General features: G+C 47.7%; 1 protein-coding gene across 13 annotated transcripts in view; it reads left to right on the forward strand.

Annotated features, from left to right (window-relative positions):
* The window catches only part of LOC139396991 (formin-like protein 2), a 90,641-nt gene that overhangs the window by 70,878 nt on the left and 6,652 nt on the right, over window positions 1-13,111 (forward strand). For 8 of the 13 annotated variants that reach the window (XM_071143946.1, XM_071143942.1, XM_071143957.1 and 5 more), the window contains 16 exons: window positions 872-982; window positions 1,275-1,424; window positions 2,354-2,455; window positions 2,630-2,945; window positions 3,335-3,514; window positions 4,436-4,456; window positions 5,915-6,039; window positions 6,349-6,551; window positions 6,835-7,069; window positions 7,295-7,363; window positions 7,480-7,560; window positions 7,714-7,843; window positions 8,299-8,462; window positions 8,687-8,788; window positions 8,916-9,014; window positions 11,397-11,535. In XM_071143946.1, the coding sequence (XP_071000047.1) occupies window positions 872-982; window positions 1,275-1,424; window positions 2,354-2,455; window positions 2,630-2,945; window positions 3,335-3,514; window positions 4,436-4,456; window positions 5,915-6,039; window positions 6,349-6,551; window positions 6,835-7,069; window positions 7,295-7,363; window positions 7,480-7,560; window positions 7,714-7,843; window positions 8,299-8,462; window positions 8,687-8,788; window positions 8,916-9,014; window positions 11,397-11,535 (2,227 nt within the window). The remainder of the gene's footprint in view (window positions 1-871; window positions 983-1,274; window positions 1,425-2,353; window positions 2,456-2,629; window positions 2,946-3,334; window positions 3,515-4,435; window positions 4,457-5,914; window positions 6,040-6,348; window positions 6,552-6,834; window positions 7,070-7,294; window positions 7,364-7,479; window positions 7,561-7,713; window positions 7,844-8,298; window positions 8,463-8,686; window positions 8,789-8,915; window positions 9,015-11,396; window positions 11,536-13,111) is intronic. The other 5 variants (XM_071143944.1, XM_071143964.1, XM_071143940.1 and 2 more) reach the window with 1 other exon arrangement.

Consider the following 13,111-nt stretch of genomic DNA (forward strand, 5'->3'; position numbering starts at 1 on the left):
CTGGACTAGCTATCGATTGCTAGGCTACATCGTATCCTGAAATCACAGACCCTGTCGCTTGCCATTGAACTAATTCTATCATTAGCCAACCACGCGCACGGAATCCTCGCCAACTCAGTTTGTTTTGCCGCAGAGTTCCTACTAATATGTTTGAATAGAAATGGATGAGGCAGCATGCTGTGTGGTGTGTGTGTCAACAAAATACATGATTTTTCTAAATGTGCCACACTGCCTCCGCTCCGAGGCTCCCCATTGGTCCGTGTGTGCATGAGAGTCCAACCGGTCACAAGTCAACTCTGAGCCATTTGGTAGCGGGCCAGTCATTTGACACAAGCACGAAAGCAAACAGATTTGTCAGACGGGGCCTGGCGTCTCTCACACAGTCGACTCTGAGCTTCTTAAGGAAGTCCATTAAGACAGTATTAGCAAGGAGAATGCACTGACACGGTGACACTCCACTGCGCACATTAGACTGAGGAGGCCGTGTCCCAAGTGGGACCCTAATTCCCTGGTCAAAAGTAGGGTACTGCGTAGGGATTTGGCTGCCATTTGGGACACGGCCTGACGTGACTCCCTTTATCTGCCCATTTAACAAGACGGATGCAGCCAGATCATTTCCATACACACGCTTATTTACAGGCCCTGGAGTCTGTGGATGAGTCCCAAACAGCACCCTATTCTCTTTAAAGAGCACTACTTTTCACCGGGGCCAATGGGGCTCCGGTCAACAGTAGTGCACTATATAGGGAGTAGTGTACCATTTGAGACGTACGCTACATGCGTCCCCCTGTAAATGCATTGGATGCTTTTGGTTTCGCTTGGTGTGAAATTCACTCTGTATGCTTTTCTTAATGTTTGCCGGTGCCTGTAGGTGGCGTGTATGCAGTTCATCAACATCGTGGTCCACTCGGTAGAGGACATGAACTTCCGGGTTCACCTGCAGTACGACTTCACCAAGCTCTGTCTGGACACCTACCTGGATGTAAGTCCTCTGCGTAAATAGCCAAGTTATCGGCACTCTTTGTTTTATTTATTCCTCGTTATTATTTTTCTACTATTTTGTGGAGTAAGCATTTCGCTGTCAGTCCACACCTGTCATTTTTCGAAGCACGTGACAAACACAGTTTGATTTGATCTGAGGTAGACAGTAGATTTATAGACCGCAAATATATAAAGAAGCTGTTCAACAGTGGGGCATATGGTAACAACATGGATCAACGCGTCATAGGCGTTTCACTGACTCTTCCTCTCGCCTCTCCCGTCTGTCTGTGTAGAAGCTGAAGCACACGGAGAGTGACAAGCTGTCGGTGCAGATCCAGGCCTACCTGGACAACGTGTTTGACGTCGGCGCCCTGCTGGAGGACGCCGAGACCAAGAATGCCGCGCTGGAGCGCGTGGAGGAGCTGGAGGAGAACATGTCACATGTGAGAGGACACGACAACCTTCCTGTCTCCATCCCTTGACTGCTCGTGACGCTCTGCACTAACTCTTTTGCCACCCCACATTTGACACTTTTCACTAACTCACTCCACCCGTCCCTACTTTCTGAATCCTCAATTGCTCTTTCGCCACTTCAGTCCCATCTCTTCGCCCCCCCCCAATAAGAACCCAGTCTGCCCTCTTCTAGTGACTGTATCGAGTCTGTTTTGACGTACTGACTACTATGTGATGCCGTACAGACGTCAGCGTGCTGCGCTGCACAGCAGTGTCGGGGAGGGATCTGACAGCATGTACAGTGTGCCTTTAAATCTCTGTCACACCGGCTTTCCATCACATGCCTCTTTCTCAAAGGCCCTTTAGATTAGTCTCATGCTTTCAGTTAGCAGTCGTCAACACACACACACACACACACACACACACACACACACACACACAGAGAGAGACACACACACTGCCCAATGGCCTCTGGGCCTCCTAGCCTAACTCTAGAAAAGTCCACATTTTTGTTCAGATCAGGGTGTCCACAAACTCCAGAGGAAGGGCATTTGACATGAATGCTTTGATGGCTAATGTTTCCTTAGAGTGTCACAACACATGGCTGATGTCAAATGATGCATGATTTGCACACACATACACCTTCTATGTAATACACCCCTGTGTGATATGACCTGCATACATGTGTGTTAAGGACTACAACCACTTTTATTGGGTTGTGACTAGTGATGAGCACCATTATCGATCATTCGATATGATATTGTTGAGCAAGCCATATCGGGATACCGGTGTATCCGTCCCGTTAGCCTACACTGTTATGTACAAAAGTGTACATGGCTGTTCCTGCATCATGCACAACACCCTCACACAGTTGTCTGTGTGTCCATGCCACGTTGAACCTTGACCTTTGCTCTCCCAGATGACGGAGAAGCTGCAGGACACGGAGAACGAGGCCATGTCCAAAATCGTGGAGCTGGAGAAACAGCTGATGACGCGCAACAAGGAGCTCGACTCGATCCGGGTGAGACTCACCCGTGGGGGGGGGGGGGCGTCCGTGCGATCTTATTTATTGTAATCTAAAAGGCTAAACTGATCCCTATACTGTGAGTCAGCGCTCCTACTCTGAGATGCCTTCATAGTAAACCGCCCCCTGGTCTGCGTACATACATTGACATCTCCGTTCCCCGTCACCCAGGAGGTGTACAAGGACGCCAACTCGCAGGTGCACACACTGCGGCGGATGGTGAAGGAGAAGGACGAGGCCATCCAGAGGCAGTGCAACCTGGAGAAGAAGATCCACGAGCTGGAGAAGCAGGGCACCGTGACGATCCAGAAGAAGGGCGACGAGGATATCTCCAACCTGCCCTCGCCGCCCGCCCCCGGGGGCCCGCTGGTGGCTGGCGTGCCAGGGGTCTATAACGGGGGCACGGTCAGCCCGATGGGGTCGAATGGGATCCCGGGGATGCCCGCGCCGCCCCCTCCTCCTCCCCCACCGCTTGTGCCTGGGACAGGTAGGTGGAGTTCTAGACCAATCCCGTCCTAGTTTACTGTTTAGTCCCAGACGGTAGCTAAACAGTCTGGATTGCTAGTTTCACAACACGCCCTTACATTTTTTGCTGTTCTGGCATTTGAGTTGTGACAAACAGACGCAGAGGCAGAGCTGGGGAAAGATAGCCGAGAGAGGGAGCGGGAGGGAGGGAGAGAGCAGAGCAGTCACACGAGGGGAGTTTGTACTCTGCTGATTGAGTCTCAATTGGAGACAGCACTTGGCATGTTGTCCTCTCAATTCCACGCTTTGTTTCTCTCTTTCTCATTCCCTTTCTCTTTTCTCTTTTCTCTTTTCTCTCTCTCTCTCTCTCTCTCTCTCTCTCTCTTCTCTATTTCTTTCCCTCTCTTCCAGTGCCAAATGGGCCTTTGGCTGGTCCCGTCGCTCCTCCCCCTCCCCCGCCGCCCCCTCCTCCCCCGCCTCCCCCCGGCCCCATGGAAGTGTCTGCTCCCCTGCCCCCGCCTCCACCCCCCATGGCCCCCCCGCTCCCGGGCTGTGGATCCCCCACCGTCATCTTCAATTCAGGGTTAGCAGGTAAGGTCCTCACACTCAGACGCCGCCCACATGTGAGACTGCCCCTGCGTCTCAAATGGCACCCTATTCCCTTTGTGGTGCACTGCATAGGGAATAGGGTGCCATTTGAGACGCTCACTATGTGTGTGGATGTGGATGAATCACACTGTAGCAGACAATGGAGATGTGTTTTCATGATAGGCTTTCGTTCTATCGTGTGTTGGCTATCAGCGATCTCAATGACAACCCTCTTTCGATGCATTTATGAACGGTCATTATCAAGTGTTCTCAGCCCTTATCACAATAGGTCACTGAAAGGACACCCGTGTGCTCTCCATTGCTTCTAAATTCACTGTCTACGTCGACACCGTGTCGCCTCATTGACTGAGCAGTCTGTCTGTTTGTGTGGGTATGACTGACAGCAGTAGAACAGGAGCCAAGCCTCCTGAGATCCTCTAGGCCTTTTCTACCCTGCTTTCCTCCTGTCACAGCAGTCCTCCTTGATCAGTGTGTCCGATGCTGTTTACTCAAAGCTATTTCAAGCTGCTTGACTTCCTGGATATCAGGGCCATCTGGACACTGGGCAGCCATGGGTGACTCAGAGCTGATGGGACAGCCTCCTCAACCGGTCACTCACCTCCCTAACCTATCACTGCAGCCTTTGACCAGTGTAGCACAAGATCGTTACAGAATTTGACCGGTCACTATGAATACGTGACTATTGTCTAAAGAATCTACAATGTAGTATGGCAGTAATAGCATTAGTACACTTTGAAGTATAAAGCTTGTTTTGAACACACAAAGGAATGGTTGGTTTGGTCTAGTGGGGATATATTATTTGACTAATCTCTCTTTCTCTCTTCAAAATGGAAGCACAATGTTATTTTGTTCTCAATGATTTCTCTGGTTGTTTTCTCTCTACTTTTGTTTTCTGCAAACCAGAGGGGCCCATCAAACTGTTCTGTAGGTTTTCTCTGTCATGTGGTTGTGTTTTACCCCCCCCGAGTATTTGGAAATTGTATTTTTAGTCTCAACCTCAAATGTGAAGATGGACGCACACGCACGCAAGAAAGCACGCACACACACACACACACACACACACACACACACACACACACACACACACACACACACACACACACACACACACACACACACACACACACACACAGAGGAACAAGGTCCATGTAAAGAGATGGCCACTCATGCCCTAGGCACTACATTGATATTCTTTTAGTCTAGCCAAGAATGAAATTGGACTCTTTGTTTCATGCATTCTCTTTGAATTCGCTGACGACTGTTGGCAAACTCCTCCCCCAAATATTCTTTACTTTTCACTGCTGGACTGTAGAAGTCTTGGGCACACCAAAATATGAAACAACAGTCTCCCCACAAAACGTGGACCACAGTACATGGACACCTGGTAACAGTCATTTGTCAACATTACGGGATCCTGAAATGCTGGTCCTTAGCCTGCTAAATGTAATGGGACGAGACAAGGTACAGTCTGACTTAGTCTTGACAGTTGTGATGGGAAAGCACTGAAAATGCCACATTTCCAACTCCTGCATGGTCTCCCTGTTGTACTGTAACGTGTGTGTGTGTGTTTTTTTGTGATGTCTGGTAGTGTCTGTTGTTGTAAGCTGAAACACATTGACGTGCCGCTGCAGGCAGGCTGATGGTGATAGTAAGATAGGAGAGTGTTGCACAGGCCTGGAATGCCCTGGTTGTCACACTCTCCGGTCCTAATCCTTATCTCTCTGCCCCGCCACCGGCGGTACCTCTGTCAGTCTGTCTGTACCTCGTGGCATCACGAGTATGGTCATAATCCTAGTCTATAAAAACATAATCTGCTGCTGTGCCAGGGATGACAAGCCGGGCCATATGCACATTCAATATCATAGCTAACTCAATCTGGTGTACCCCAAGGCTCTATTCTGGGCCCACTACTGAATGCAATGTCTTGGTTAAAAAAAGGTTAAATCAATAAACTGTAGTGGCTATGGCTAGCAGTACAGAGCTAGCCAGGGCACATCAGGCCCTGCTATGGAAATAACTGTAGAGCACCTCTCCAGCTTTCTCTGTGGGATTTTAATGAATGGGCTCTTAAGCCTCCTGTTACAGCAGAGGGAGGAATCTCCATGTGTGACACCACCTCCATGTGTGACACCACCAGTCACATAAAATCCTGGGTATGTCCCAAATGGCAGCCTATGCCCTATATAGTGCACACCTTTTGGCCAGAACCATTCGTGCTCAGGTCACAGTTAGTGCTCTATAAAGGGAATAGGGTGCCATTTGGGATGCCGACCCTGTCTACCCCTCCGTCACACGACCGTGCACTGTGTGTTTGTGAGCGTGATGATGGACATGGCGGATGGAGTGCTTTACTGAATAATTGATCTGTGTTTCGCTGTGCAGCCGTGAAGATTAAAAAGCCCATCAAGACCAAGTTCCGTTTGCCCGTGTTCAACTGGGTGGCGCTGAAGCCCAACCAAATCAACGGCACTGTGTTCAACGAGATCGACGACGAGAGGATACTGGAGGTAGGGAACCCTCCACTCGCCCCCACGTGTATGCACTTCACACTCGGAACTACTATTAAAGCTATGATGGTCTACCGCACTTCACACAACGTGTAGGCCGCTCAACACAGGGCAGGTTGCTTACGCTTCAAACCTTCTCACTTGATGCACTGTACTGCTCACTGTGCTTCTACGCCTGCATTGCTTGCTGTTTGGGGTTTTAGGCTGGATTTCTGTACAGCACTTTGTGACATCAGTAAGAAGGGCTTTATAAATACATTTGATTTGATTTGAAATTGTATTTTATTTGATGTGTGTCTTCAACCTCAGGACCTGAATGTGGATGAGTTTGAGGAGATGTTCAAGACGAAAGCCCAGGGCCCGGCCATCGACTTGATCATGAGCAAGACCAAGGTCATCCAAAAGGGGCCCAACAAGGTGACACTGCTGGACGCCAACCGGGCCAAAAACATGGCCATCACCCTGAGGAAAGTTGGAAAGGCCCCTGAGGAGATCTGCAAGGCCATCCAGCTGTAAGACACAATGGCCTCTTCGGGTTACGTCCCAATGGCGCCCTATTACTTATATAGTGCACAACGCTGGTCAAAAGTAGTGCACTATGTAGGGAATAGGGTGCCAATTGGGACGCAATTTCTTGTTGTCTTCTTTTCCATATGTAGTTTTATAAACGAGGGTCCATTTGGTTACGGTGGTGTGCATGTGTGTGCTTGTTAGCCTTTATTGGCAGTTTGTGTCTGCATAGCGTGTGTGTCTATGTCTCCAGTCTGCATATTAACTGTTAACCCCCCCCACCAGGTTTGACCTGCGCACCCTGTCGGTGGACTACGTGGAGTGTCTGATGCGCTTCCTGCCCACGGAGAGCGAGGTGAAGATCATGCGTCAGTACGAGAAGGAGAGGAAGCCCGTGGAGGCACTGACGGACGAGGACCGCTTCATGATGCACTTCAGCAAGATCGAGCGGCTCATGCAGAAGATGACCATCATGGCCTTCATTGGCAACTTCTGCGAGAGCGTGCAGATGCTGACGCCGGTGAGGGCCGGGACTCCATGGATGTGCCCCAAATGGCACCCTATTCCTTACATAGTGCACTCCTTTTGAACAGAGCCATATGGGCCCTGGTCAAAAGTAGTGCACAAAATAAGGATTTGGTTCAGGTTGTAGGTGACTGGAGAGGAGGATTGGCTTTTTTTGAGTTTGACTTATCCTCCTCTTCTCTGACTTTAGTTCTACTTCCTTCTCTCTTGTTCTTCACAGCAACTCCATGCGGTCATCGCAGCATCTGTGTCAATAAAGTCCTCACAGAAACTCAAGAAAATTCTCGAGGTAAGCGACTCGTTGCAGAAATTCTATGCGTCGGAAATATCCTGCGCTGAACAATGTGTTGAAAATATTGTTCCTGGCTGCCTTCTGTGTTGTTCTAATATGCTCTTTTTCTTCAGATCATCTTGGCGCTCGGAAACTACATGAACAGCAGCAAACGGGGAGCAGTATACGGTTTCAAGCTACAGAGTTTAGATTTGGTAGGAGATTTTTTTCTCCCGAATGTATTGCTAGTGCATGACGTGCTTTAGGATTGCTACTAGTCCACTACATAGGCCATAGGGGGCCGTTTGGGACGTAAGCACTGTCTTCACACTTCTTTTTTTTAACCCCCCCCCCCCCCCCCCCCCCAGCTACTGGACACCAAGTCGACAGACCGGAAAATGACTCTGCTGCACTACATAGCCAACGTGGTGAAGGAGAAGTACCAGCAGGTCAATCTGTTCTACAACGAACTGCATTACGTGGAGAAGGCCGCAGCAGGTACGGTTCACCATGCAGCTCCGTGTGATTGCAGCGATGAATGGCTGACGATGCTACAGCAGATCCTAGCGTGGGTCCCAAATAGCACCCCGTTCCCTATAAAGCGCTACTACTTTTGACCGGAAGTCGTGCACTAAAATAGGGAGTAGGGCTCTGTTTAGGACATGCCACCTAAATGATGGATTTGGACAGGATTGTAGCCTATCTTTGGTCTGCAGGCATTTCCACTGCGCTGTATCCACAGCCATCATCTCAGAGAATGGGTGATGATGTTGTGCACTTGTTGGGGCTCCTCCACGCTGTGTGTTGCTCTAGGGAGATGTGCTGTATGGCCCTCCTTAATGGGGAGCACGCCGCTCCAAACTGTATCCAATTCTGCGTGCGTGTATCTGTGTGTGCGTGTACTTGTGTGTGTGTGTGTGTGTGTGTGTGTGTGTGTGTGTGTGTGATCTCAGTGTCGTTAGAGAACGTTCTGCTGGATGTGAAGGAGCTCCAGCGGGGAATGGACCTGACCAAGAGAGAGTACAGCATGCACGGTCACAACACCATGCTCAAAGACTTCATCACACACAACGAGGGCAAGCTGAAAAAGCTGCAGGACGAAGCCAAGATCGCGCTGGTAAACCTCACCTCGCTGAATTTGTCATGTGCAATTAAGGCGACGCTCACAAGGCATTTATACATGATATTCTTCAAGAATCAATGGTTATATGCCATTTATCCAAAAGTCAAAAAATGCATTTACCAATCCCAGATTGCCCCTTTTTATATACGTTTGATCAAACTATTACCTTTATGATCGACAGATCAACAAATGCAAAATGTGCTATTTGTCTCTGACAGGACGCCTTCGACGAGGCCGTCAAATTCTTCGGCGAGAATTCCAAAACGACGCCCCCGTCCGTGTTCTTCCCGGTGTTTGTGCGCTTTGTCAAGGCCTACAGGGTGAGACTGGCATTGCTCTCTTACACACCCATCATGTCCCACACCCACACACTACGCAGGGCGCTGGTACGGCTGTGTGTTTGAGCCCTCTGTCTAAATATGTGCGTGTGCGTGCGTGTTCTGTCAGCAAGCGGAGGAGGACAACGAGCAAAGGAAGAGAGCAGAGCTGATGATGATGGAGAAGCTTCTGGAGCAGGAGGCCATGCTGGACCAGGAGGACCAGAAGGTAGGCTCTCCTTCCCCCTCACCTTCTCCCCCTCTCCTTCTCCCTCCTCCCCCTCTTCCCATTAGGTAGGCTCTCCTTCCCCCTCCTTTCTCCCCCTCGCCTTCTCCCTCCTCCCCCTCTTCCCAGAAGGTAGGCTCTCCTTCCCCTTCCCTCCTTCCCCTCTTCCCAGAAGGTAGGCTCTCCTTCCCCCTCCCTTATCCCTCCTCCCCCTCTTCCCAGAAGGTAGGCTCTCCTTCCCCCTCCCTTCTCCCCCTCTCCCTCATCCCCCAGGACTAATGATGGGAGGATCATCTCCTGCTGGTGGGGCAGCTATATTAGGTACTGCAGACAGACACCTAGTGTGTCACATCAAGTCAGTATCAGCAAATATATAACCAGTCAATAGAACCAGTTAGTAAACCAACCAGTAAATAGAACCAGTTAGTAAACCAACCAGTCAATAGACCAACCAGTCAATAGAACCAGTTAGTAAACCAACCAGTAAATATAACCAGTTAGTAAACCAACCAGTCAATAGAACCAGTTAGTAAACCAACCAGTGAATAGAACCAGTTAGTAAACCAACCCGTGAATAGAACCAGTTAGTAAACCAACCAGTCAATAGAACCAGTTAGTAAACCAACCATTGAATAGAACCAGTTAGTAAACCAACCAGTAAATAGAACCAGTTAGTAAACCAACCAGTGAATAGAACCAGTTAGTAAAACAACCAGTGAATAGAACCAGTTAGTAAACCAACCAGTGAATAGAACCAGTTAGTAAACCAACCAGTGAATAGAACCAGTTAGTAAACCAACCAGTGAATAGAACCAGTTAGTAAAACAACCAGTGAATAGAACCAGTTAGTAAACCAACCAGTGAATAGAACCAGTTAGTAAACCAACCAGTGAATAGAACCAGTTAGTAAACCAACCAGTCAATAGAACCAGTTAGTAAACCAACCAGTGAATAGAACCAGTTAGTAAACCAACCAGTGAATAGAACCAGTTAGTAAACCAACCAGTCAATAGAACCTGTTATTAAACCAACCAGTCAATAGAACCAGTTAGTAAACCAACCAGTTATTAGAACCAGTTAGTAAACCAACCAGTCAATAGAACCAGTTAGTAAACCAACCAGTCAATAGAACCAGTTAGTAAACCAACCAGTCAATAGAACCAGTTAGTAAACCAACCAGTCAATAGAACCAGTTAGTAAACCAACCAGTCAATAGAACCAGTTAGTAAACCAACCAGTAATTAGAACCAGTTAGTAAACCAACCAGTAATTAGAACCAGTTAGTAAACCAACCAGTGAATAGAACCAGTTAGTAAACCAACCAGTGAATAGAACCAGTTAGTAAACCAACCAGTCAATAGAACCAGTTAGTAAACCAACCAGTGAATAGAACCAGTTAGTAAACCAACCAGTAAATAGAACCTGTTATTAAACCAACCAGTGAATAGAACCAGTTAGTAAACCAACCAGTCAATAGAACCAGTTAGTAAACCAACCAGTGAATAGAACCAGTTAGTAAACCAACCAGTGAATAGAACCAGTTAGTAAACCAACCAGTAAATAGAACCTGTTATTAAACCAACCAGTCAATAGAACCAGTTAGTAAACCAACCAGTAATTAGAACCAGTTAGTAAACCAACCAGTCAATAGAACCAGTTAGTAAACCAACCAGTCAATAGAACCAGTTAGTAAACCAACCAGTAATTAGAACCAGTTAGTAAACCAACCAGTCAATAGAACCAGTTAGTAAACCAACCAGTCAATAGAACCAGTTAGTAAACCAACCAGTAATTAGAACCAGTTAGTAAACCAACCAGTAATTAGAACCAGTTAGTAAACCAACCAGTCAATAGAACCAGTTAGTAAACCAACCAGTAATTAGAACCAGTTAGTAAACCAACCAGTCAATAGAACCAGTTAGTAAACCAACCAGTCAATAGAACCAGTTAGTAAACCAACCAGTGAATAGAACCAGTTAGTAAACCAACCAGTCAATAGAACCAGTTAGTAAACCAACCAGTCAATAGAACCAGTTAGTAAACCAACCAGTCAATAGAACCAGTTAGTAAACCAACCAGTCAATAGAACCAGTTAGTAAACATAAACAGTATATATAATATAGACAGTATAACCTTTCTAGTGGACACATTAGGGACCAGCTTGTACAGCGGAGTAAAATACGATGTCGAGGATTCCCACAGGGACATCGTTATGCCATTTGAATAGTCAACCAAGGTGCCTGAGATTTGACTCCGTGTGTGTGTGTGTGTGTGTGTGTGTGTGTGTGTGTGTGTGTGTGTGTGTGTGTGTGTGTGTGTGTGTGTGTGTGTGTGTGTGTGTGTGTGTGTGTGTGTGTGTGTGTGGGGGGGCGGTCTTCCCACCAGTCTCCGTCCCATAAGAACACCCGGGGCAGGAGTCAGCAGCAGGAGGTGATAGCTGAGCTGAGGAAGAAGCAGGTGAAGGATACGGGCAGCCGCCACGTCTACGAGGGAAAGGACGGAGCCATCGAGGACATCATCACGGGTAAACAGGACCGGGGGGCCAATCACCATCAGTTCTACATATCACACACACCTTACTTATATACGTGCACATAAATACATGCATACACATGTGTACACACGCACATTCATGCGCACACAGATATACACATCTACACACACGCAGGCAGGCCTGTGCAGAAGAAGCTCTCCCCCTGCTCCAGTACGGCTAGCGTGGTTAAGACACAAACTTACACACCGGGCGCTCTGCATGCAGGTCCTCTCCTGTGCTCCAATCCGATCATTAACACTGGGTATCTAAACCGCTAACAGGTACCTCTTTAACTCTGGAACGGATTGAACTGTCAATCCGAAAGGCTTTACTACACCTTGATCCTACGGTAGAAACATGCTTTGACCATCCAGCTAGACTAACGTAGACACTCGGAGCCGGCTCAAATGTCCGTAGGATCATTATCCGCTATCCTGTCGTAGCTTTGTAGCAGTTAGTCATGACTGCTATCCCGTCGTAGCTTTGTAGCAATTAGTAATGTCTTCTATCCTGTCGTAGCTTTGTAGCAGTTAGTCATGACTGCTATCCCGTCGTAGCTTTGTAGCAGTTAGTAATGTCTTCTATCCTGTCGTAGCTTTGTAGCAGTTAGTAATGTCTGCTATCCCGTCGTAGCTTTGTAGCAGTTAGTAATGTCTGCTATCCTGTCGTAGCTTTGTAGCAGTTAGTAATTTCTGCTATCCCGTCGTAGCTTTGTAGCAATTAGTAATGTCTTCTATCCTGTCGTAGCTTTGTAGCAGTTAGTAATGTCTGCTATCCCGTTGTAGCTTTGTAGCAGTTAGTAATGTCTTCTATCCTGTCGTAGCTTTGTAGCAGTTAGTAATGTCTGCTATCCCGTCGTAGCTTTGTAGCAGTTAGTAATGTCTTCTATCCTGTCGTAGCTTTGTAGCAGTTAGTAATGTCTGCTATCCCGTCGTAGCTTTGTAGCAGTTAGTAATGTCTGCTATCCTGTCGTAGCTTTGTAGCAGTTAGTAATGTCTGCTATCCCGTCGTAGCTTTGTGATAGTAATGTCTGCTCTCCTGTCGTAGCTTTGTAGCAGATAGTAATGTCTGCTCTCCTGTCGTAGCTTTGTGACAGTTAGGGGTGTAGACGGGCCGGGCTGAGGGTATAGTCTCCCGGACCAGATACCATGGTTACGTCCCTAATGGCAACTTATTCCCTACTACTTTTGACCAGAGACCTATGGGGCACTATATAGGCCATAGGGTGCAATTTGGGGATGCAGCCCCATGTATTGATCTGCTTTATTAAAATACACGACCCCTCCGTTCCACAGAGAAGACATACGACCGTAGGCCATTTACATTCTGTGTGGTTTGGCATATATAATACCATTAACACTAATTCTCTATAACAATCACACATAACTGTATTCTAGCTGACAAGCTAAAAGCTTGTCTTGTAACATTTTAACATTGGCGCTCCATAAGATACAGTATAATTGCCCTAGGGGCGCAAAATTCAAGGACATTTCCCCAAAAGGCCCAGGTTTTTCCCAGTTGGAAGATTCCCGGAATCAGGAGGGGATACGCAGGAAGTCCAGGAATC

This window comes from Oncorhynchus clarkii, chromosome 3 (assembly GCF_045791955.1).
Source record: "Oncorhynchus clarkii lewisi isolate Uvic-CL-2024 chromosome 3, UVic_Ocla_1.0, whole genome shotgun sequence".
NCBI classification, from domain to species: Eukaryota; Metazoa; Chordata; class Actinopteri; order Salmoniformes; family Salmonidae; genus Oncorhynchus; species Oncorhynchus clarkii.